The sequence below is a fragment of the Stegastes partitus genome, unplaced genomic scaffold, assembly GCF_000690725.1.
Source record: "Stegastes partitus isolate 25-593 unplaced genomic scaffold, Stegastes_partitus-1.0.2 Scaffold1428, whole genome shotgun sequence".
NCBI lineage: Eukaryota > Metazoa > Chordata > Actinopteri > Pomacentridae > Stegastes > Stegastes partitus.
Genome location: NW_007579159.1, coordinates 126,461 through 152,223, shown reverse-complemented (window position 1 = coordinate 152,223; position 25,763 = coordinate 126,461). Strand labels below are relative to the sequence as shown.

Sequence of the window (25,763 nt, the reverse complement as noted above, 5' to 3'; positions counted from 1 at the left end):
ATCTCATATATATATATCTACACACACTGCTCTTGTGTTACGGCACCTCGCCAGAACAAAAACAAAAAAAAAAAGATGACTACTCTTTGCACCAGTGTGAAACGTCTACAGTAGCCAACATCCAGAGACAGACATCTCAGCTGTAGACTTGTGTATCTCGTGTTAATCGGTCAAAAGATCAGCTGTGATGTGGGTATCGTCTAAACCAATGAGATCTTAAAGAAGAAAATAATACTTTCCGAAACCTATTAAAGCCTATAAATAAGAGAAAAACACCACACACAAAAAAAGAAGAAGGCTGTACACGAGAAGCAAAGATGAGTATAAATGTACTGGATGGATAAGCCTATACAATAATACAAACCACACAGGCTCTAATTACATTCATCGTTATTATTTGGAGCTAGGAAAATAGGCTCTACTCTACGAGAGATTTCTTTATATCAGCAATAGTTTCTCTACAAGAGACGGATAAGCGGCAGAAAGGAGAGACGTTACTGTACAGAGGGTCATGGTGAGGAATAATGTCATGTGTTGGTTGTTGCTTTGCTTCATATCTTTTTATTCCAAGACCATTCGAAATCAAAAAAAAAAAAGTAAACAGGCTGATCGTTAGACTTGAAGAAATTTTTTTGTCTCAGCCTCTTTCAACCTAAAATTTACATACACCTAAAAAAAAAAGGAAAAGCTGCTATTTTGAAAAATACAACGAACTGATTCAATTAGCTTATTATGATATGCCGATAACTTTACAAAACAGCCGTTTCTAGAACCTGCTTTAGCCAGGTTTTGGCCACTCTAAAAGATAACGGAAGAACAGCCAAACTGAGGTGAATGTATGCATTTAATTTACATGTCTAAGAAAAAAAAAAAAAGAAAAAAAAGGTATCCTGTAATATCTCTGAATGCCTTACTAAGCACCTTGTGCACCATTTCACTTGTAAACAGTGCCACATTCATTCATCCAGGCTAGGAGTATTTGTTTTATAAACATTCTTGATTTAACTCACGATGACGAACATGATTTAAAAAGGAAAAAGCCTCTTCTGAGTCCTGATATGTATAGTTTACGGTGGTGTTTGACACACAGAGGCCTTGTTTGAAGTATGATTTCATATGCACTTTGCAGTCTTGGACAGGGACCATGTCGAACCTTCCAGCACAGTTTATCCTCACACAGCACTTTGGCATCCAACAAGAAGTGATCGCAATAAAAAAAACACAACCCTACGAGCCACAGCCAATCACCTCCTTTCAACACCTGTCAGTTTGTTTTTGCATAAAGCACCTTTTTTTTTTTTTAAATTCTCATCATCAGTGTACAAAGGCAACCCACCCACTCGACTACAAATTTCACTCTCTCGTTAAACATTTAAAGGCCTCAGGATATTTCTGAAAAGTGACACGCTGAATGCTGGTTGGCTGGACAGAATCCCTCCCGATCAGCTGGTCTGCTGCCTATCTCTGAATGGCGAGCGCACACATGGAGACTCCTGTTGGCTGTGCATGTTGTGTTTTGAAGAGCCACCAATGCTTTTTTTAAAAAAAACTAAACAGAAAAAATAGAGGCTGCCAGTCTGGCCCCTGATAAATACTCTTAATGCATGAATAGCTACGAAGTCCATTCTTGTTTAGTGCAAAAAAACATAATGAAATATTTGAGTTTTATGTCCAGGAAAAGCAATGCCATTCTGATCTGGTATTATAAGGTGCTGGTATAGGTAATGTAGAAAGCAGTGAAGCAGTAACAACAAGTACAAACCCATCTCTTTTATTAGGCCTTACAAGTTTCCAAGCCAGGTAGTTTGTTTTTTTTTTTTTTTATGTCTGTGATGTTCCAGGTATTAAGTTTAGCAATTCATGATAGGTCACTTCTGTGTTCTCCAATACACTAAATTCAGAACACAGTCAGAACATTTCGAATACTTGTGGCCAAATTACAAAAGCCGGCATTCACAGAGACAAGGACTTCCAAACAGAGAGCCAAACAGAGGCTTCTCCTGAAATGTAAGAATCGTTGATCCATTGTGACCAGATCAGAACAAAAAGTATTGTTTAAGTTAAGAATTTACAGGCATGACTGTACAGAGAAGTAAATGTTTTTGTGGTGAGATTCACATCCTCAAACACCTACACATCTTTATCTGTTCACATTGATTCCAACAGGCGTCCTGTGAGCTGTTTCAGGCAACTTTTATTCTCCATCTGAATAACAGCATCACTAGGGTTCATTGTCCTGCGCAAGGACGCACAATGATTGTGGCAGATGTGGGCTTTGCAATTGTTGTTACACTGCTCGGGTGGAAAACCAAACGTCTGTCATTCTAGTGGTGCATAGAGTAAAAAGGAAAGAAAGCAGGGAAAGCTGTGTGTAGGTACAAACACAGTTCAAGAATTTGGTCGTACAGCTCAGCACTCAAAACTCATACAAGGAAAAAAAAAAAAAAAAAACACATTCTCTCTCATCAGTTTGAGCTAAAACTAAGAAAAAAAAAAAAACTGAAAAAAGCGCGTTCACCATCATGCACACCAAGCGTTTAAAACTTCTACTGTCAATGCAAGACTCAAACAATGCCAATTAGATAGATAGCAGGGGTAATTATACAGAAATGACCAGCAGTGTGACGTTACCATAACACTTAAAACAGGTAACAAGAGGTAGAACACACGGCCATTTCTATACAATTACACCAGTGTCGCACAATATGGCCGAGCCTCCCGCTTCAATTGAGGAACACACGTCTAAAAGAAGTCATACCAAATGTTCTGCTATCAAAAGTGCATCCAAATTTACATGTTGTGAGACCAGCACCGATAAGAACAATATTGACATCATAACAGTAAATATCAAGTACATGATTTTTTTTCAGAATGCCCCACAAACACAGTCAGTCGGATTTCTAGTTGCTTTACAGGTAACGAGTAAAAAGGGGGGGGAAACGTAAAAGGAGGTCATCAAAGGGAGAGAAAAGATCCTCGAAATGATGAAGCATCTTTTTAGCGGTACAACTAAAAAGCCTTGTGGACCAGTCCAGTGAGGATTTAAGGTGGTTTACAGTGAAAACTTCTAGCACCTAGAATCAAGATGTCCTTTTTTGTGCTTCCATATCTTGTTTTTTTTTTTTGTGTGTTTTTTTTTTTGGAATATTAATCATGTAAAAGTTTGTAATCTTGTTTGGCTAGGAAAGATTGTGTGTTACAAAGGATGCAGCCAATTTTTTTAGGCTAGAAAATCTACAATGTTACAAATGACCACATCAATACTTCATCCCGTTAGAAAGGCATGAAGACGCCGATAAGCCCTAAGAAACGCTACTAAATGCAATATGCTAAAAAAACAACATAAAAAGCCCTGATTATCTACATCTATAAATGACCCAAATTCAGGTGAGATATCCCACTGCTAAATCTCTTGGTTAAAAACGATGCATAGTTAGAAAATATAGACTACTCGCCTCCAATCAAGACTATGTGAACATTCGCCAGCTTAACTTAGTAGTAAAACTTAGGTGGGATGTTATTATTATGTAATAATGTTTATTAGTAAGACTAACAGTCTTAGAAGGCAAGAGAACATTTGCATTTTAAATCTGTATACAAATAGACAGTGTTAATTTAGACTACATGTGGGCCAGTCTTTTTTAAAAAATTCTCTATCATTTTTTCAGCAGCCTCCACTGAAAGCTTATTCAAAATATACCTTATTACCAACATTACTATATAGTATAAAGACTCACAAAAAGTCATTTGCATAAAACCCAAGCTTTTGTGCGATGACTGCTGCTCCCGATTCGCGGAGCAAACACTATATTAAAGAGGTTCTTTCAAGGGAATTTCGATCAGTTAGAATCTAAAACGTTGCAGCTTTCACTCCGCTGTACCGAATGCCTGGATATCGAGAAGCCGCACAAATATCCCGCTCCGACAATGACGCTGCAGAAAACACTATCCTGCTGCTGCTGCTATATACATTGAAAAATAGAAATAGGGTTGATGTGTATAAAGGAAGAAAGAAACAATTATCACAAATGCCTAAATGTCTAGAACATGAGTCAGCTACATGCATATTCATTGCAAAAAAAAAAAAAAAAAAAGACTATAAAAACAGAAGGGAACTGAAAAGATTTCATTACGTTCCCCTCTACGGTGATTTCTACATCATGTGTCTTTCATTAACACGGCTCAGAATACATTAGAAAGGTGTCCTTGTTGGGAGCCAGTCCCAATATTTCTCTGTGTGAGAATTAGGTTACTGTCGCAACTTTATCAGTTCAGGCTAATAAGTGGGGCAGAGGAGGATAAAATTGCTGTTCTCGCAATCTCTATCTAAACACTACAAAGTGTTGGTTCAAGGGTTGAACAAATCTGATGCAAAGAATCCTGTAGTCGTCACCAGATTTGGCATAAAATGGTCATCGGTGTCAATCAAGGACAAATACTGAAAACCCAGCAGACGTGGGCCGACTAATTCATAGTTTTACATAGAAGTGACAACAAAAAGATGGTCTCAAATGGCACTTTTAATCACATAGTGCCCTATGTGAAAAAAGAAAAAAAAAAAAAATCACACACAACCCTCTATATATTAAGTACTTTTGTCCTGATTGAAGTACCCATTCTGGTCAGTGCACTTTGCTTTGATTGGCTGATAAATAAATGTTTGTCAGAGGACTAAATCGTTAGGCATATAAACAGTGAATGGACCCCCTCATCTTTAGATTTTTCCTTCTCCCTTCAAGCACCAAGACTCGAACAAACCAAAAAAAGAGGAAGAGGGTGAGTCGCTTCTTCTAAATCCTTAACCACTCCACTGTTTACTGGTACAGCCCACTAGTTTGGAAATGGTAGATTTCTTCTGTCAGTGTAAAAACGTTACCATTTCCTTTCATACTTTGCAACATAATTCCCTACAACAAATACGAATGCACACTAATGCAAAACATGTAAATAAAACCTCTTCCAGCTCCTCAAGAAAGAGGGATTCTTTTGCATCTTACAGTCTAATAGCTGGTTTGGTTTTGGTGGGTTTCAGGGCTGAAGTACAATTGTAGACATAGTTGTAACTGACAGGTTTGTTAGGTAGGGAGATCACGATGTGAAACCACTGTGATGCTATCTACAGCTGACAGTGAGACAGCGAGGGGTAGTGTGTTCCATCAGTTGGGTCTCACCCACGCCAACCTGGGTTGTGTGCTCTCAGGCAAAGTACATGGTGCGTAGGGTGTCCTGGTGGATCTGAACAGCCTTGGCCAGGGCCTGGTGGTCACGCCCATTGCTCTGGCCTGATGTATGACTGCCCTCAGCACTGGAAAGAGAAAATTGCAGATGGGTAAACGCATTGTATAGCTGTCATGAGCATGTGTTAAGGCTTGATTATTCATTAAATTATGTACAAGGTTGTCTGCTAAGACAATAAATGTTTGGAAGGGTAAATGCTCTCCTCCTCACCTGTCATGTTCTTTGTCCACCAAGTGATAGCGAGCCCGGAAAGCCACCAAATGGGCATAGTAGGCTGGTGCTGGGATGGAAACTGACCGGGTGCAGCGCACGTAGGTGTGACAAAGCTGGTAGGTGAGGACCTGCAGTTCATCTGAAGAGAAGTGGTTGTCGTCCCAGAGCACGTGGTAGTGAGACGGCCTGCTGGTTCCCTGCCAGACGTGATAATGGATGACAGGTTTAGCACTTGTGTTTATGAGAAGATTTATGAAACACAGGTGCATGGCAAACTTTTACTCTGTAGTTTAGTAGTGGACTCCTTAAGCAAACGCACACAAAGCAGATTAGCAGCAGTGTGTAGACTGTGGCTGGCATCTTACCTGGCTGAATGCTGGCTCTCAGTCTAACAAGATTCTATACACCAGAGACTTTCTGTAGCTTTGGTGTGCCTTTACATGTGGTTTAGTTTCACCTGAAGACTAACTACAGCACTGCCTCTCAACTGAGCTTATTCAAGCATATCGCACAAGGCTACAGTGGGAAGGAGCGTTCACCACACAGGTGAAACTCTGGCCAGAGCAGGTAAATTGACACTGCAAGGCTTTCTGGATTTCCTGTGTAAGAGGAGTTCATTGATCATCTCGGGACATGAACAAACTCACATAACTGGTCGTTTCATGGGTATCATATTGTGAGGGCACTGATAAAAATCTATCTAAACAGCAAGCCCTGAGTAAGAAAAGAGTTTAAAGTGTTATTAAATAAGAAAAAAAAGTGCATTAGGCAATGAGCTCAATGTTTTGGGAAAAGGCAATAAATGTGAAAAGAGGAGGGCTCAACTGGGCTACAGTCAAAAGGCTGAATACAAAGTAAGCAATAAAAGTTAAGGCTCATCCTGACACTGCGTCAGAACCATGACATGGTGAAAAGAGTAGTTATGGAAGGCTTTTCATTAGATCTGGCTCTGGTGCAGGAGTTTATTATGTTTTATTCAAGATTTGTCGTGCACGATTTTAGCAGCGCAACTGTTTCGTCAATCATGCAGAAAACATGAATTCCAGTCAATCTGTCTCGTCCTTTTCAACCCAGTATTGTGAATACTTTTAAACACTGTAATGCTCGAAGAAGCTGTGGCCTTGACAAGACAGCATTTTTCAAAATGGTGTCGGGAAGCTTTTTTAGAATAAATACTGCAAAGATCAAGGATATGTGTACAAGTTTTATCCAGCCAAGCTTGTCAAAACTAACAACAATGGTCAGGATAGAGAGAAAGTTCAGTCATTTAAGTACTTGACTACATTTTATTGAATAAATAAGCTAAGCTTTGATTGTAGGGGCAATATGTTGTATAATAAAAAGCAATATCATTGCCTTGTATGTTTCTGACCTTGGGTTATCGCTGTTGCACGACAGTTACCCTCATAGACAATAAAGTTCTACTTGACTCATGCTGATCATAACTCATCTCTTACCTGAATGCCAGCATGACTGCAAAGATAGAAGTCAAACTCTGATGGGTGAGTAATTTTGGTGTCCACCGTGGTGCCTGCTGGAATGTTGCCACTCTTCCCAACCTGTAAAAATCCACACAGCAGGGGATGTAAAATCACACATTTAGATTACAAACCTAATCTTGTGAGAGGACCACTTAAAATGACACTCCTTTTATGAAAAATTTTCACAAAGTAATCGCCAATTTTTAAAAAAAAATGACTGTGTATTTCTCAAACTTGTATGCACTCTCTCATTATTCAACATATACAGTTCCCCTCCATACCAATGATACAATACTGACCCTCTCGTTTCTGTCCATGCAGAACAGTCTTGTGTGGTGTCGCTTCTGCACAACCACAAAGGTGATACCAGGCTGGTAGTCCTTCTCTAGCTTGATACAGGCCTCGCGGATCGCCAGCAGCTCATGCTGAAGAACCTGCAAGCAACAAATTCAAAAGATGTGAAAGATGAACAAGAAAAAGAATGCATATTCATTAAGCCAAATTTGACATGAACTAAATTTACACTGATACAGAAGGTTAGACATTAACAGTAAGCACTGCATGAATAAAACTGTTCACATAATCTGACTGTCTAATTGTAATTTACATGAATCTGTATCATCACTGACAAGTATCACCTGGTTGAACTGGCCCTCGGAGATGCCGTCTCGATAGTAGATTATTCTGGTGGGCTTGAAGCGGGTGGACTTGTAGAACTGGATGAGCAGCTCCCTCACCATGGTGGCCAGGTCCTGGATGATTTCTTGACGATGCTGCTGCACCCGCACTGTGGCACAGTATCGACTGGGATGGGCATCCATACTACCAACCACCTAAAAAGGAAAAGAAAATATTACTAAACTGAAGGAATAGATCCAAATCACAATGTTGCCATTAAAAGGTGATCCATCTTTAACAACCCAAGTGAAATGGGGAATTTATTCACATGCACTTAACCCTCTAAAAAACTACTTCTGCTTTAGGCCTGCAGACTACAGCTGGATAAAGCAATGGCTCTGAGAACAAAGCCACACTTCACTTTGTATTTCACTTTTTTTTGAGGTAGTGATGTCAAGGTGTAGAATACATTTCAAATTGTGAAGGTCACATTTAAGCAAACATAATGAGTAATGTGGCTCTGTGTCTGTCCAGGCAGCGAAAGCAGCAAAAAAAAATAATAAGATGAAGAGGGCTTTTTTTTTTTTACACTGACTCTTTACAATTAAAGTGTTCTGTGAAGGGTTGACCTTCTTGCTGTGGTGTGATGTTACTTACAGCAGCGATGGAAGGCTTCTTTCCATCTCCTGCAGGTGGATGAGTCACATCTGCACCAAGGAAGATCACTGGCTGTTGGAACACCAATGGCCTGGAACAAAAAACACAGATTAAGAGATGCAGACAAAATTCTAAGAAATGGCTTTAGCAGTGATGGAAAATAGTAAACATCTCATTTTTATTATGATGAGAATTCTTAGAAATGTTTGACATGAATCTACAAAAATAATTTAAAACTTTGACTGTAGCGGTATTTCCACTCACCTGCCCTGCGGGAGGAGGATGTTATTGACGCCGCCCAGCTTGACGTTGATCTTCAGACAGAGGTTGGAGAGCGTCTGAGGTGTTGTCTTTTGAACGTTTTTCACCTGCACACACTGTGTGGCCATGCCAAGTACTGTGTCCCCAACACGCTTCACCTCAGCTACAAACACATCAGGACAATCAGGAGTTACTCTTACTTGAACATGATCAGGTAGTGTTCTGTGTTCCTGACAGAAAATGCACAGAGATACACTGACTGATTACAGCCATTTTGGGGGGCGGGGACGGTTAGGTCGACTGCTCTGGCAATGTGAAAGTGTAAGAAAAATGTATTTTATATGGGTCCCTCACCATAGACTGGTGTCTTCCCCGGCAGGATGACCACCACCAGCTGTAGGCCCTGGTAGGTGTACTTGAGGTGCCTGAACATTGGCTCCACGCTGTCAGCTCCCTGGGCGTACTTGCAGAAGCAAGGCTGACCCTGGATGGGCATCCCTGCATCACGAGAGATCTTCCTCAGCTGATCTGTGAAAGCTCTGAGAGATGAAGAACTTGATTAGTTAAAGGTTAGTGAGGTTTAGCAATTTTATAGCAGTTTAGGTTGTGCGACTCAACTACTATTAGAGCTCTGAATGTAAGGAGCAATTTAAAGATCAAAGCAAAATCAAAAGTAGGACAAGGGCTTAAACATTTAAAATAGTGTGAAATGTTTTTCCTGCACTACCAACCTACCTATTTGAGATACCCCCATTTTTAAATCCAACCACCTAAATGCTTTTCTTAACTCAACACTTACTTAGAATATATTATTAGCAACATTATGTTTAGTGCTGCAGACCTAGATAAAACGGGGCCTGCCAGTCACACAGGCAGCAGATAAAGCCTGGCTTATGCACTATAAATACATGGCACAGCTGTACATAGTTAACATGTGCTCCAACACCCCCACAGAGCTACCTTTGTACGGGGAAAGACTGGGCAAACTGGGTTATCGTGACGTTTGTGGGAAAAAAAGAACAGAAACACAAACAAAAAAAACATGATAAGAACACTTCATGCTGTTGCTGTGTTTTTGGCTGTAGCATTTGAAACTCCAACTAACACACTGCATTGAGTTAGAAATATGAAGAGACACAAAGTCCAATAAGCTCAATGCATCTTTGTTTCTCTACCTCTGTTGCTTCTATACACCATGTTTCAGCCCCTACACTATGCTTAATGTGTCACCACTACCTGGTCTGTGATTACAAGCTGACTGCTATAAAATCAAAATGATGGTGCGCATACATCTACATACATCTGCACCAAGTTGGAGCAGACACAGTTCATGTATCTCACTTACTTGAGCAAGAGTTCTGTGCACTGTCTCTGTGGGGCAAAGCAGGCAATGGCCCACACTTTGATCTCGATACCAGTGTGGAACTGCTTGTTCCTCATGTCCCACACTCCCTGGATTGGTGTGGCTATTGCTTTGTTCTGCAAAATGTAATGACACCAGCCGTGTTAATGCTGTACACACAATGAAGTTACTCCGATGAAAACTTGATAAATGAACTGTGTTGCGGCGACCTGCGTGCTCCAGGCAGCCACCAACACATCCAAACTAGCATTCAACTTACCCTGCCTCCATACAGTATTGAAGGTGCTTGCAGGACGCGGCCATTCACTTCTGTCATCTCATCTCTCACCATTACTCCAAATTCACGAACGTAAGGGTCAGTGTTGAAGTTGGCACTTCTCATCTGGGGAGGAAAAAAAAAACACAGCAGGTGAAATAAATATGATTATCTTAACCTCTAACCTAAACAAACTTAAACTTTTAAATATTATTTGTTCAGGTTTCTTTTATTTTGTATTCTGTCCTTTTCTTTTCCAACTGACTGGGTCAAAAAACTACCAACAACTGGTGGCTTAAGAATATCTGTTGCCAGCAGCAGCCAGCATGTGTGCATGTTCCATAGTTTCATGTTTTGAGGAGTTGTGTTGGTGGCCGACTACAACCATCCATGACTCAGACTTTGCCTTTGTTTTCTGGTCATGTTTCCAGCAGTAGCCTGATAAAGCCGGTGAGCTTCTAAGTTTACCATCTTGGCAAGGTCTGCTACTGGCCCAACACCACTGGCCAAACATTATTGATGAATCCTGACTCCGTAGCAGTTGGCAGAATGTAAATACTTCTGTCTCGCATTGTTGTGATAAACTTGTAGAAATTCAGGTTTTGAAACCCGGCAGCCTTTAAGGTTTGTGATTTTGATGGTTTTAAGGCACAGAGCAGACAACTGTGGGACACATTTATCTCCCAAGAACTTACCAATTTACTAATCTCATCCTGACGGTCTGGTGCTGATCGGGCTGTGGCACGGATCATAGTGGAGGTCTGATTGTCTGTCAGCTTTTTGATGCAGCGCTGTCCTGCCACTATGTTACACACCTGGAGAGGCCCCACATAAAACAAAACATGTTTAGAAGAAAATCAATAGTGCCAAAGGTTACTTTTCCAAAAGTAAATGCTGTAAACAAAAAATAGGCTGGTGATGCTTACCTCTAGAGGTAGGTAGGTGTGCTTCTGCTCCTGTCCCACCTGTAAACATGGGAGGTGGGGGTATCGCAGGATGAGCTTGTACTTGTCTTTGAAGTACTGTGCTACTGTGCATTCAATAGTTTGGCCATTCTCCTGCTGTAGGGGGAACCTAAGGGAATAAACAAATGAAACACTCAGCATGCCTGTGAAGCTTTTTGAATTTGCAGGCACTGGGAGACTCCTCACACCACTTTGTCACAAATTTGGTATCAAACATTATAAGACACATCAACAACAAAAAGTCAGGATATGGTTGTACACAGACTGTTATCTTTCTACCTGGAGGCATTACATTTGACAAATTATGTAAAAACACATTTCTGGAGCACAATTATTTTTGTTCATTTAATATTCATGTCGACAAACAGAACACCCAACGTTCTGATTTAAGAGAGCATAAAAGAGCATTCGTACGTTTGGTGGCTGGCTGGTCTTCTGGTCACGTTGCACACTCTGTACTTCCTCTTCATCTGGCCACAGTGAGTGATCTCAACCTTTAGGCCTGATTAGAGGAATCACAAATAAGAATAACAGAGGTTCATGAATACGTGTGATTTTGAATGGTTGTGTGACAAATGTATGATAGACAATCGGCAGAGCAGAACACAAGCAAGAAATATAACTGAACAGAAGGATGAAAAAATATACATTTAAAGTATTCAGACATAAACCTCAATTTTCAGATTCATATCATTTAGGACTTTTAACTTACTAATTAGTTAAAACTAAATTTCAATCAAGTCATAAGTCACATTCTTTGCAAAAAAAAAGAGTAAACAACAGCCAGGCATCAATCAATTTTCCTTACCTTTGATTTCTTTTGTAAATTTCACTCGCTGAGAGTCTGTTAAAGGCTTCTGTTGTTCTTCAATGCTTTTGAAATCCAAGACCTCACACATAAACTCAATTACAGGCTGGGCTTTGTAGAATGCAGTGGCTGAAACTGCAAGCAAAACAAGCACACATAGATTAGATTCATAGAAGCAGCTTTACTTTATACAACTTTGATCAAAGAAGCGTGAAAATTACCATCAATGTTTAGCATCATTTTCCAGAGGGAAGGTCTGACAGACTGGTGGAAACCAAACCACACTTCTCTGCCACCACCAAGAGGATTTGAGCATCCCTCTGAAGGAGTGAAGAAAGAGCGTCCCACTGGGGTATACCTGCACAAAAAAAAAAACAGTCAGTGGTGACCTCTGAGTAATCGTGAACACAAACTATTCAACAAATTGATTAAAACAAAAGAACCTTCACAAAGATATGTAACCCAACAGAGATTTACACTACTACATTACTATGCAATAACAATCTTAACTGGACAGAAAATAATTAAGTGTTTAGCAAGGCATACCATCTATTTCAAGTTTGACACATGTACAAGTTGATTGTTACACAGTATTGAAACAAATGGAACCAATCTCTGAATGGAAGGTAGCAGAAACTCAATAGTGCCGAGTGAAAACCATTCAGCAATGTCCTTATTATGCTATGTTTGGCCTTAGATAAACATGGTCTCTGTTTATGTACATACAACTGTGTATTTACTCATATAGTACAAGCAGATTTTCATATATTCAGAGGTCTTAAATTGCCTGCAACTTTGCAAGTCTCCATCTCCCTGTATGTTCTGGTAGATTATTCGTAGCAACTGGACTTGAGTTCCTTGAAGGCGTTTCCCCTCTCATCCAAGAGGCGTGATCAGTTCTGACTGACGAGTTGGGAGTGCCAGATACTCATATGCTAAAGGGGCCATTAACACCTGAGTTTGGTTTCAATGGCTCCTTTAGGATGTAAGTACGTGGACCGCCCGTCTCGTCAGTCAGAACTGATGAGGTCTCTTTGTTGAGATGTTCACACAGCACCCCGCCCTTGTGGTCATATGACAACTCCAAGCAGAAAGCTAGTTGTGCATTACAAAAGAATGATTTGAAGACATCATTTTAGGGGCCAGAACAATAACAGGTAGTGACGACCCACACAACGACCCACCTCATCGAAGGCAAATGTCTCATGACGACATCCAAGGCTTGAATAGTCTCAAAGGGGACGCTGGGGAGTCGTCCTGATAGTGCCTCATGCAGAGCTTGCAGACTAACGCAGGAAACCCACTTGATAGATACTTTGAAGCTGCGGTCCTTGCCTTCACCTGGAATTGTCACCTCAAGCTCCACCTTTGTGACAAATTTAAAAAACAAAAATTATTAAATATATTTTTTGATGCATTTTCTTCTAAAAAAAGTACAGGTTTTATTTTATTTAAGTTGTCCTGTAGAATACTTACTTTGTCTCTGCCTATAGGCAAGGGCATGGCAGTGTAGAGGTTCTTCCTTCCATCATACACCGGCTTTCGATCACCAAAGATCTGTGTTTTAAAGTGCTGGACCATGTGCTCCACAATTTCACTGAGAACAAAATGAAAAAAAAGTAAATTACCACTAGGCCCAGAGCATTTTCCTGAGTGATCTGTGGATGAAGTATAGACACTGACGTACCGATTGACCCTCCTGGGGCATTTCTCAGGCTTGATGTCGATGTCATAATGATAGACCTCCAATTTGGGGATTTCCATTTCGAAGAAGTTGGCTTGGAGCTTGATTGTCCTGCCCATGGTGCCAAAGTCTGGCCGTGACGGTGGCTTGAACACATATTCTGGCACTGGGGAAGACGGGGGGTCTGAGCCAGGGGGGTCAAATGATGGAAAAAAAGAAAGAAAAGTAAAGATCACACCATACAGACATCGGACAGACTCCTATCAGTAGTATATAACCTCATAAATAAGAGTTGTGTTTACATACACAACTGCACTGTTTGACTTGCACACAAAAAAAAATGTGTTTCTAAGTTGATCATACAGAACATAAAAGCATGTTTTAACCTTGAGTTAGGTATTACTGGAATGATATTGGAAAACAGAGCTGTTTAAAACGTATTGCTCAGCATTTATAAGTGAATCTAAGTGTGGTAACATGTTTGATTCATGAGTTCAGTGCGATGAGGAATGGTTACATGAATCAAATATTATCGATGTAAAACTTCTCTAGTAAAACCAGTCAGGATGAGTTCTGCGTAATGTCCACAGCCATGCCAGACAATTAGTCTATTACATGTGGCCTGAATTATACCAACATGGATTTCATTCTAACAAGAGCCGATCCCTCACAAATTCCAAAATGTGATATACTATGAAGCTAAATGGGCATTTGCTTGAGTCAGGAGTATCCCTAATGAGTACTGACCAAATTACTCCACCAGTAACTTGAAATGGAATAACTTCAAGGCAGTCAGTTGGATGACTGCTCTGTTTCAGTGACACATTAACTAAGATGGTTCCTCCACCTGGCTCGCAAGTTTTAGAAATATTAGGAGGGAGAGACACAATCTTTAAACAACACTGCATAGTTCTGATTGTTAGGAACTCCAGCTGACTGATTCACTCGACTGTTTAAATATACTGTATATTCTATTTAATATGTTCTAGTCAGCAGTACAACTATATCTGTGAGATGGCCACCGTCAACAATGTTAACAAAACTAGAACAGTCAGCGACTAACATGCAGCTCAAGACGGAAACCTTCCCAGCTTCAAATCAGAACCAGTCTGTTCTTTTAAGCCCTTAAAGGTGTTTTTTTTTCATGAGTCAGCATGCTTTGCATCTTCCTGGGGAAGACGTACGAAGCTTTCATCGCTAGTAGACATGCTTTTTCAAAAGCATATCTGCAACTTCAGATACTTCAGACTGTCCGTGCACACACTCCTTTCTCTTTGGCGTCTTATCTTTGTGCTCCAGTTCTGTTTATTCAAACAGAAGGACACCCATAAAAACCTCATAATGTATGGTGGCTTTTAATGAAAGCCCTTTAGTGTGTAAAAGTACAAGGCAATTCTGAGCACAGAATGAGGTGCATTTAGAAGGAAACTGGCTATCTAGAATGACACCGTCTTTAGAATCTCACCTACGGCACCAATTCACCCGTGTCCTATTTTCTGGACAATTTCAGTCATAATGTTAAATTGCACTTCGGATGTGATGCTTGAAAAGATGTAAAAAACTATAATGTGGCCAATTACAGTGGACCAGTGCTGGGACCAGTTTACGGCTTTAAAGTCCAAATATGGGAAAAACTTACCAGAGCTTATTGACCCAGAGGAACGAGGTCCCTCAAGCATCTCAGCAGCTGCAGAGGACAAAAATTACATGTTAGAAATCCACTTGGTCTGACACACGCTGAATTATAAAGAGTGGTTAAAACACACACTTAACAAACGGACTGAAATGTAAACTTACTGTTAAACAAGCTGAAAACAATTTCTTGATTTAGGTTAGGAAAGTACAAAGTGCTACTCATTCTTCACAGCAATTGCAAACACTTGCTCTTTCTCAACACGTCTCCTATCACTTTCACAGCACCACCGTCCACAATCGAGCGACTCTTATCACTGACTAAACAGAAGGTATCAAGCAGGCTGGCTATCTAGCTCTGCTGAAGCCACCCTTTTCTTATGGTAATAGCCTACGACTCCACACCAAGTCGTATTTCAGGTCTGCAAAGAGCACAAAGAAAACAAACTCTAAAACCATTACTGCATTGGAGGGAACTGCAGCTCTTTGTTTTACTCTCTCGAATTTTAAAAGCCAAATGACGATGTCTACATTGCTAAAAGAAAAAAATAATGTGTGTCCTTGCCCAACGAGTCCACTACTATACTGCTACTGTGTCCATCCTCAGCCAAACTCCATGGACATACTTCTCGATTATATTCTTTAATGTCATAAAGTCTTGCGTTGGATAGACAACGCCATTTGACGGCGTCAGGTAACGTATAAGATGTGCGAAGCAGTTTCACACAAATGAATTGATCAAATTTGACTTGGACACTGTTAAGCTAATCATAGCTAAGATTGTGGATGAGATTAGATTGCATGGTCGGCCGCTGAATACTGCTTTAACTATGTGCTTTGTGTTTGACTGCAAAGCCCTCAAGATGATGATCCACGTGTTCGCAACGGTACCATTTGCTGAGAAAACGCATGCCAGTCGAGCCCTATTTCGTTAAATTAGACCGGAAAGTTTACTAAAAACAAGTTCGGAAAACGAGGTGCCGCCGAAGCTAACTTGGCTAACAGCAGCTTGTTGTTGTTGCACGCTAGCTAAGCTCGCCTCTGTTACTAATGCCTCCACTTAAGTCTGGGACGACATGTTCTTCGCCAAAGGCTTCGTTGAGTTTTCTAATAACTAGCTCAATGAAACAGGCACTCGGTGTGCGTGTTAGCAACGGCTCGCTGCGAGGCAAGCGAAAAATGCAGCAACTAAGTTAGAGCGTTAAATTTTGCTAGCTGCATCACTTAGCCGATGCTAATGCTAGCAGCACTTACCTCCAGCAGAGGAATACATTTTGTCGACTTTTTTAAGCGTGTGTCGTGGACGTAGAGATAGTCCACTTTATTTTGGCCGAATTCCGCCGAAACTCATGCGTGGCCAAAAAGTACTTATATGTCCAAGAGCAAAGGAGGAAACCCAGTTCGAAAAAGAAAGATATTTAGTTAGCCAAGTGGTAAATATTTGGAGTCTCTCATCCTCGGCACGGCCCCATCCCCCCAACACACAAAACCAGAGCCGAGAGAGAGCGGAGAGACCGAAACAGACATGCGCGGCGAGAGAGTTCCCTCCCACGCACTCACGTCTTTGGTCACTTTCATTCACAGCCTAGACCTCAGCGCATACACCCTTTCGTTGCCTTTTAGTTCAAGAAGTGCAATAGTGCGAGCAAATTAAACAACATATCACGTGTCAAATGTACTGTTTGTTGCATGAATCATTTACAGTTTGGAGTACATAACTTCTCCCATTCTATTTTTGTGTTAAGCAGCTTTGCAATTTGCTGCAAAAGCTTGAAACAGGCAAAAATATGTTCAAAGTTTGTACTGCTGTCTCACCTAAATACCATTATGACTACTTTATTTCATGATAGCTGTGATTTGCTACATTTGCTTTTACTTGACTTCAGAATCAGAATCCTTTAATGTCATTATACCAAAAAAAAAGTCCAATAAAGTTGGGTGCAATCCCATTCAGTGCAAAGAACAACTATGAATTAACAAACTGTGCAAGACAAAAGCAAGACTTTTGTAGAGTCTAGAGATTTATATAAAAAATATGACATTTGACTTATAACTGTTGCTTCTCATGTTTCTTATAACACTTGCTATTTTTTCAATTTAACACTAAAAATTTATTCTTTATTCTTCTTTAAATGTTGTACTTGTCAGTGTTTGCTGTGAAGCATGTGTTAAAATCTACTGGGCAAAATATTCTGATTCTGAATTTGGCTTTTAGTGACAATGTTTCTGTTTATATTGATGTAAATGTGGGGCAACCAACAGCACTGAATGTACTTTATACAAAAGTGGTGAGGTGAATAATGCCAGATTACATTATGTATTCACGTAAAGACATCTAAGGTTGTGCACATGATTATTATTGTTAGCCTTGTTAATATTGGTTGAAAAAAAAGAATCTTAATGTATTGCTTGCACTGTACGTTTTAAGTTTATCGAAAAACAAGCTTCCCTGTTGCCTTAAAAATGAAAGATAACTGCACTCTGGTTGATTACTTAGTTCAACATCGTTTTATGAGTTATGGAAAAGTTAGAATTATGTAAAACTGAGTTACATTAACCACACTTTGAGAAAGCAAGTATAATAAAGTCAAGATATTAAGTTGAATCAACTTGTCACATGGACAATAATCACAGACAGATTTGCTTTCCTTTTACATTTTCTACTATTAAAGAGTTCCTTCTTCATCTAACACTGAAGTCCTTTTTGACCAGAGTCAGGACAAAAATAATCTGTGAGGCTGCTCCCAGTTACAGCGAGATAAGTTAGACGTGTTTGGGCGTAGGAACTGAACTCAGCACAGACCTTTGTCAACAATGCATCCGTGGGCCGCTGCATATATGCGAGTTTTGTTTCTTATAAGCTCAATTTAACCTCTTAAGACTCCAGCTCTTATATGATATGCATTTTTTTTTTAAATTTCTCTTTGTTATTTGATCTGATCAAATAACAAAGAGGAATAAAAACTAAAAATATAAAGAAAATAAAAATATATTTAGAAAATGTATTTAAAAAAATAAAAAAATATATCTACAAAAAATAGCAAAAAAATAAAAATTAAATAATAATAAAATAAAACAAAAATGTAACTACTGTGGTAATGTAACCCAAAATGTGATGTCCATGCATGTGGTCGCCAGGTCTGAAGACATTAAAGAGTTAAATGAAGTCTCAGCTGTTGATTCAATCAAAAGGCTCAAGTTGTTAGAACTCATGTTTTTAAGTTCTAAAGCGTTTTAAGTTCATTTAACCAGAAAAAAACGTATAAACAAGTTACAAAAAAAAAAAAACTCCAGGAAATTCTTTGTCCTTTTTCCGTTTCATTTTCAAAGTGAACGCTAAGATTTAGAGATGTTAAATTTGGATTTGTGGATATAGCATTTTGCTTAAAGAATGAACAGATAAGTAATGTGTATTCTCTTTGATATTGCTACGACTACCTTCATTTAAAAAAAAAAAAACTTCTCTGGGCACAGGGTGAGATTGAACTGGATTTTAATTATAAGAAATCTACTCAAGTCCTTACTAAGTACTTAATAGCTATGATTAGAATACCGACATAAACGAAGAGGGGCTGCTGGGAGAACACGAGAGAGAAGTTCTCCAACTTTTCAGGCTAGTAATTTGTCGGCTAACGCCTGTGTGTGGTTTCAGGACAGACTTCTCTGATATAAGCGGGTAGCAGGTAAAGTCCAGATGAGCCAGTCTGAGGCGGAACCATCTTGGCGCGGAAACTCTCCGGTGACGTCAGACGCACGCTGCGCGCTCTCGGCGTTTCTCCGAATTCAAATCGAATCAGAACCACAGAGAAGGTTTTCTTCATTTTTTAAGTTAAAAACACAAATTGACGCCATATTATGTGGCTGAAAGTGTTGTCCTGGATCAATAAAAACACGAACCTTAAACCGAGATAATAAAAACCGGTCAACAAGTGAGACAGCACAGGAAGTAATTCCGGCTTCGCCATGGAGAACTGTTTCCGGGGCACCAGACCAGGTAAGCTAATGTGAATAATTTGAAAGTTTTTTTTGTCGGTAGTGGTTCTTTTTTATTTACTTATTCAGTTGTTGATATGTAAGAAGCAGAAGAAGGTGTACGGAAAGTTGGAGAAGGTGGACATTTATCGTAATTTATATATCACATTTAAAACAACAGACACTGAGCCGCAGTGCTTGGAAATAAGACCCGTGTTCAAAAGTTTAAATATTGCGGTTAAGGCCCTATAATATTATTTATAATACAAATTAACCTAACGTATTTAAATATTATGGTTAAAACCATGTAATATGAATAATAGTGCAAAGTTTACTGGGCTAATTTCAATATTAGGGTTAAGACCCTTCAACATTATACATAATACAAGTAAACCTGGCTTAAATGTTAAGGTTAAGGCCTTACAGTGTTATGAGTCATACAGATAAACCTAACATGTTTAAGTGTTATGGTTAGAACCCTGCAATATGAGTAATTATGTAAAGTTAACTGGGATCATTTAGATATTAGGGTTAAGACTCTACAATATTATACATAATACAAATAAACCTGGCTTAAATGTTATGGTTAAGGACCTACAATGTTATTAACTTTGCTGAATTTGCTTGACCTGTTTAAGCATTAAGGTTAAAACACTTTACTATTATATAAAAGGCTAATTTACTTGACTAACTTCATGTTAAGTTGTGGAACCACAATCCTACAATATTGTTAATCATACAAATAAATGGCACTCCTTTGAATATTTACATTTTATGCAAATATTATGTTCATGTTTAATACAATTTAGCTTTTTAGTTCAGTGTCAAGGTTAAAAAACGACAAGGTTATGTACTCTATGAAGCTACCTGACTAAAGATTAAGGCAAAGACCTGACAATATTGTACATGAAAAAGCCAACATATCAAATTGTCGTTATGCTCCGTATGAGCAGCATGTTGGTCATGATGGAGAGGAAGAACCCCCTTTTACCAGGAGGAGAGCTCCAGCAGAACCAGGCTCAGGGAGGGCGGCCATGAGCCGTGAATGGTTGGGGTTTAGACTAATAGGAGAGAGAAACAGCCAACAAACAAGATCATAAACAGTTTGTTGTGTCCAGATCAGACCTGTGCAGCTCTAGAGAAAGAAATATCTGCAGAGAGGTAAAGGGAGAGAGAGGATAGGGAAGGCACTGCACAACCCATCCATCCATCCATCCATCCATCCATCCATCCATCCATCATCTATATACCGCTTAATCCTCACTAGGGTCGCGGGGGGGCTGGAACCTATCCCAGCTGACTTAGGGCGAAGACAGGGGACACCCTGGACAGGTCGTACACAAACTATGTTTTGTAAAAAATATATGTGAGCTGTAGTTTTGAATGAATCTTGTTTATCTTTCTACTTTGGTGATGGGTGTTGGATTCTATCAACTTGAAATTGCAATTTGTCCCTTTAGACTCATATTTTATTTTGGTAAAAGTGCAGAAACTAGGTTCATTACTCCTTTTAACATTGTGCATTTGACATCAGGATGTCAATGCAACCTAAATGCTGTTTTCTTTAAGTAGAAAAGAGAGCGCTACGTCTCATGATAAAATCATACTATCTAATATTAATATCTTAACTGGAAGGTCGAAAACGTTAAGTTGACATTCCTTATAATGAATTCTCAGTTGAAATAAATCAAATAATCTAAGTAAATCTAACTTAAACCAGTAGCAATTACATTACCTTAATCTGAATATACTTAATTCAAATGTGTGTTACTGTTTAAAGCAATCCATTTAAGTTGGTCCAGCAATTCTCTTCTTTTAGTGTGGGAGAGAAAAAAGTCAGTGATATAAAATAGTGCATGTAAATGGAGAAAATAACAAAAATCACAGAATACTCAAGTATACACGTGAAGAGGAGCCAAGGAACATGTCGACTGTAATCTAGGTAGAATTTTGATCGGAAAAGAGAAAACTAAGTAAAATTGTGATTCAAATCAGAGAAAACAGGGCTACTAAAATATAGACCAGATGTATTTTTCTCCAGTTCTACAGACAATTAGATCCAGCTTGGGACTTGTACCAAAATTCACTTGTAATATTTGAATAATATCCATCCATCATCTATACACCACTTAATCCTCACTAGGGTCACGGGGGGCTGGAACCTATCCCAGCTGACTTAGGGCGAAGGCAGGGGACACCCTGGACAGGTCACCAGTCTATCACAGGGCTACGCTTAGAGACAGACAACCAAGCACACTCACATTCACACCTACGGACAATTTAGAATCACCAATTAACCTCAACATGTTTTTGGACTATGTGGCTGCACGGGGAGAACATGCAAACTTCACGCAGAAAGATCCCAGGTGTCCTCACCGGCGACCTTCTTGCTGCGAGGCAACGGTGCTAACCACCAATCCACCTTGCAGTCCCTATTTGAACAAAATAAAATACATTATTCTAAAGAGCAATATAACGAGTAGAAAAGCAAAAAGTGCAATAAATCGGCTTCACACCAAATTGTTTCTGTTACGATTTAGATTCCGTTTTAATTGTTTTCTCGTCCGGGTTATTATAATATTTCCATGTGTGTAACTATTTATCTGGCGAGTGTCTGTAGGCGTGTACGTGCTGCACAAAAAGTAACTGGTTTATTGCAAACATTTCAGTGGGAATACGACACTGGATCCAAGCTATAATGTAGTTTATTTTTAGTTGGCAGTCGAATTATAAGCCCATAGGGTCACATTGTGTTTGAGAAGGAGTCACTCTTTCTGTTTTTTGTTAGTCTTTATTCTTCTTCTTATGGAAATTGTAGGAAGGAATTAATGTCGATTACGTCGGGTTGAGAGCTTATAAGGCGGTAGGATGATTTGCTCCAAAATGAAAAAATTCAGGAAGTTTTAGTGTTTCTTTTTAACAATACTGCCCTTGAATAATAATGTATAACATTGTCTCCTATATGGCACGGTATAAATCTAAATACATCAGTTATTGGTGCCTTCTATCTTCACACCTGTTGAGCCTTTTGGACTATTCTGTTTCTTCATTTAAGTTTGTGTTTTAACAGAGTTTACCTTTCGGTCACAGCATGTTGCCCTTGTGTGTGTGTGTGTGTGTGTTGTTGTTTTTTTAACTGCACCTCTTTTAAGCTGAGATAAAAACTAATCAGCTGTTGGTTCATTGCCAAAACAGTGTGTCTGTATTGGTTTGCTATTAAGTTTGCAGTGCAGCCCCTCGGTTCGTCCACTGGTCGGCGCTGTCCACCACTAAATGTGCACACCGAGGGACTGAGCATTGATTAGCTCGGCTGCAGACTGTAAGGATAAGGTAACAAAAAAAATAATCTTTAATGATCCTGTTAGGCCGAAATAGCCTAAATATGATGCATCAGCTGATCGTATATTTCATATTTTGATCGTTTAGCTTGATCATGGGTTACATGTGAGCGATGCTTCCATCAGATTTCGCCTATTAAAATCGAAAAATCATCACAAATGAGCTCAATGATCAAGCAAAGTTCTGTTTTATCCATCATTTCTTCTCTATGTGAGATAATTAAAGCGTTTAATTCCATGCTTCGTGCCTGAATAAGTTAATAGAATAACATTTCGTCTGCTTTGATAAAATGCATAAATAAGGAACAGCCTAATAAAGAGAACCGTAATAATCGGTCAGTGCTGCAGCAGAGGCCTTTTTGGTAACGAGGGTTTTGTCCCTCTAATTTATCCCGCTGAAAACGGCGATTGGCGACACTTTAATTGCTCCCATTGATTGATAGTGTAAAAACACAACAATGCAGCCTCATAGCCCGGGTGGTTTCCCCCTTATAAGAAAGCTGGCGGAGTGAATTGGGTGTAGCTGTGTCTGTGTGCGCCTTGGCCAATGGAACCAGATCCTCCCTGCAGTGCGTAAGAGCGCGATTTAGGATTTAACCAAGTCTTTGCTGCGGGGCTGGCTGCAGTCTTCAGCAGAGCCCGACGGCCTTAGAGCCCTGCAACAATGCCAGTGTAGTTTTCATACCACTTTTTTGGGGGAATCAAACCGTCTCGTTTTTTTTATTATTATTATTTGCTAATTAAATAAAACAAAATCCACGCGTTCCCTCGCGAAGTATGACTGGAGTTTTCGACCGGAGGATCCCGAGTGTGAAACCCGCAGACTTCCAGAGCTCCTTTCAACTCTCCACCATGCACCATCCGTCTCAGGAATCTCCTACTTTACCCGAATCCTCCGCCACGGATTCTGGCTACTACAGTCCCGCCGGTGGAGTCACTCACGGCTACTGCTCGCCCAGCTCCACCTCGTACGGGAAGCCTCTCAATGCCTACCAGTACCAGTACCCGGGCGTAAACGGATCTGCTGGAAATTACTCGACAAAATCTTACACTGATTACAGCTCGTACACGACCCCCGCCTACCACCAGTACGCCGGGACTTACAGCAGAGTGCAAGCCCAGCCGAGTCCACAAGGTAAGGGCCTGAATGCTGTTTTTTTTATTTAAATGAAAGTAGATTGTTTGTTGGTGATCAAATTACAGCTTATTTCTGTTCAATTTGATCATTTTCTTCTGCGTTTTTTTTTTCTTCAAATTGTTCCTCTGCGTAAAAGGTCCAGAAATGTGCCATGTGAATCCAAAGCTAAGAAATAAATACAAATACTGCTTCATTTAGGTCATTTAGGATATTATTAGAATGCACGTTCTTTCGTTTTTGGCTGGAATTAAATACATTTGGTTCATAAAATTGGATTTATACCATTTTTTAAGGGATGTGAGCAAAACGATAACGCACAAAAAGTTCTTTTCTCAGACAATACCAATCGACAAATTGGCACACACGCTTATGCTTGTTTCGATTATTTTGAACAGAAAAAGAGATCAGCGAGCCTGAGGTGAGGATGGTGAATGGCAAGCCGAAGAAAGTGAGAAAACCCCGGACCATCTACTCCAGCTTCCAGCTGGCCGCCCTACAGAGGAGGTTTCAGAACACACAGTACCTGGCGCTGCCGGAGAGAGCCGAGCTGGCTGCCTCGCTGGGACTCACGCAAACACAGGTGTGGTTTGAGATTAAGAAATCATTCTTTATTCGTTTTTCTCTTTAAAGTGCAGGACATGCCATGTAGTGTCGTTTTAAATATTTTACATATCTTTAAATTAAAATACTGCCTGTTTTGGCGAGCTTTGCTTTGTGCGTATTTACGCAACGTGCGTCTTTTAAGTCTATTTGTGAGGTGTAGAGTGAAATATTAACAATTTCTTTTTTTTTTTTTTTTTTGCTTCTTCTTCTTCTTCTTTTTTTTAGGTCAAGATTTGGTTCCAGAACAGAAGATCAAAAATGAAGAAGATCATGAAAAACGGCGAGCTTCCCCCGGAGCACAGCCCCAGCTCCAGCGACCCCATGGCCTGCAACTCTCCACAGTCTCCGGCCGTCTGGGACACACAGGGTTCCTCCAGGCCGCACAGCCTACAGCCACAAAACATCAACACGACGGCGTCTAACTTTTTGGAAAACGCGGGGTCTTGGTACACCGCAGCCGGCAGCTCCATGACTTCCCACCTTCAGAACCCTAACTCGATACAGCACTCGTTGGCTCTTGGAGCGGGGACGTTATATTGAAAAAAAGAAAAAAAAACAAACCCTTGTTGTTCATTTCAATTTTTTTTTCTCCTCCTTCTATGGGACTCGTGTTCAAATTTCAGAGGAATATGCAATGTATTTGATGACAGTCATAGAAGAAACGTGTAAAATGTGTAAATGTGTGCATGTAATTTATTGCATTTTTGAAGACTATTAAACGTTTAAATGGACAATGGAACTTTGAAACCTGCCGCCTCACTGCAGTCTCTTGATATTTTAATTCACTCTGAAAAGAAACGAACCGCAAACATGAATAATGTTTGTGAGCCTCAGGTGACATTTTCACACAAGGTTGTAAATCACAGCAGCCAGAGATGAATCATCTAATCTTAATCATTTTTATCCGCCATCACAGACACCATTTTTTATTTTCATTATAAAGACTGTGTCGTTTGTGTCTGCAGATTTTCCGCAGACAAACTTAATAACTGTCTGGGAAATATCTGATTCTTTGTGAGAAATCTGCCCTTTTTTTCTCCCTGTTTTATATCAAGGCACTCCTACATTTGCGATGGAGGGGAAAAGGAGAATTAAAGGATAAATTTGTGACTGAGGATAAGCAAGAAAATAAATGTTGTTGCAATTGTTGTAGAGAAAATATGGCTACTATGTACCACAGTCTCAACCTTCCATAATAATCACAGTTCATCAAATACGGGTGTTTCCATGAAGTGCATTTGATTTATCCTATAATATTACTGCAGTGATTTCCACAGAAAATCATCTTAATGCTGCAATAATATTTTATAGAAGCTGTTATTGTGTTTGTGGATGTCAGTGGTGGCTTATCAGCTTGATAGCATTGTTATTAAAGTCAGGTTTATAGGTGTTGTTTTATTATAATGCATATTTTTTAAATTAAGCCACATTTTTTAGAATAATTACACATTATTCCCCCAAGAAAACATTATTATTATTATTATTATTATTATTATTATTATTATTATTATTATTATTATTATTATTATACTACCT

At 39.6% G+C, this 25,763-nt stretch overlaps 2 protein-coding genes across 5 annotated transcripts; one reads left to right on the top strand and one right to left on the bottom strand.

The window, feature by feature from the left end:
- Positions 1-1,755: 1,755 nt before the first annotated feature.
- ago2 (argonaute RISC catalytic component 2) lies at positions 1,756-16,675 on the bottom strand. Of its 4 annotated transcripts, none has more exons than XM_008299520.1 (20): positions 16,431-16,675; positions 15,184-15,231; positions 13,548-13,743; positions 13,337-13,457; positions 13,045-13,226; positions 12,082-12,218; positions 11,861-11,995; positions 11,467-11,554; positions 11,014-11,161; positions 10,783-10,902; positions 10,091-10,213; positions 9,814-9,947; positions 8,823-9,007; positions 8,472-8,631; positions 8,208-8,298; positions 7,562-7,765; positions 7,232-7,366; positions 6,909-7,010; positions 5,449-5,648; positions 1,756-5,305 (listed from the first exon to the last, which is right to left on the bottom strand). In XM_008299520.1, exons 1-20 carry the CDS (start codon positions 16,447-16,449, stop codon positions 5,197-5,199), a joined length of 2,637 nt encoding a protein of 878 aa, XP_008297742.1. In that variant the 5' UTR covers positions 16,450-16,675; the 3' UTR covers positions 1,756-5,196. The 4 variants fall into 4 exon arrangements, with proteins under 4 accessions (XP_008297742.1, XP_008297743.1, XP_008297744.1 ...); XM_008299521.1 differs by having other exon boundaries at positions 7,571-7,765; XM_008299522.1 differs by having other exon boundaries at positions 13,548-13,728.
- Positions 16,676-23,059: 6,384 nt separating this feature from the next.
- Positions 23,060-24,974, top strand: dlx5a (distal-less homeobox 5a). The gene is made up of 3 exons (XM_008299518.1): positions 23,060-23,621; positions 24,020-24,204; positions 24,453-24,974. Exons 1-3 carry the CDS (start codon positions 23,264-23,266, stop codon positions 24,765-24,767), a joined length of 858 nt encoding a protein of 285 aa, XP_008297740.1. The 5' UTR covers positions 23,060-23,263; the 3' UTR covers positions 24,768-24,974.
- The last annotated feature ends 789 nt before the right edge of the window (positions 24,975-25,763 follow it).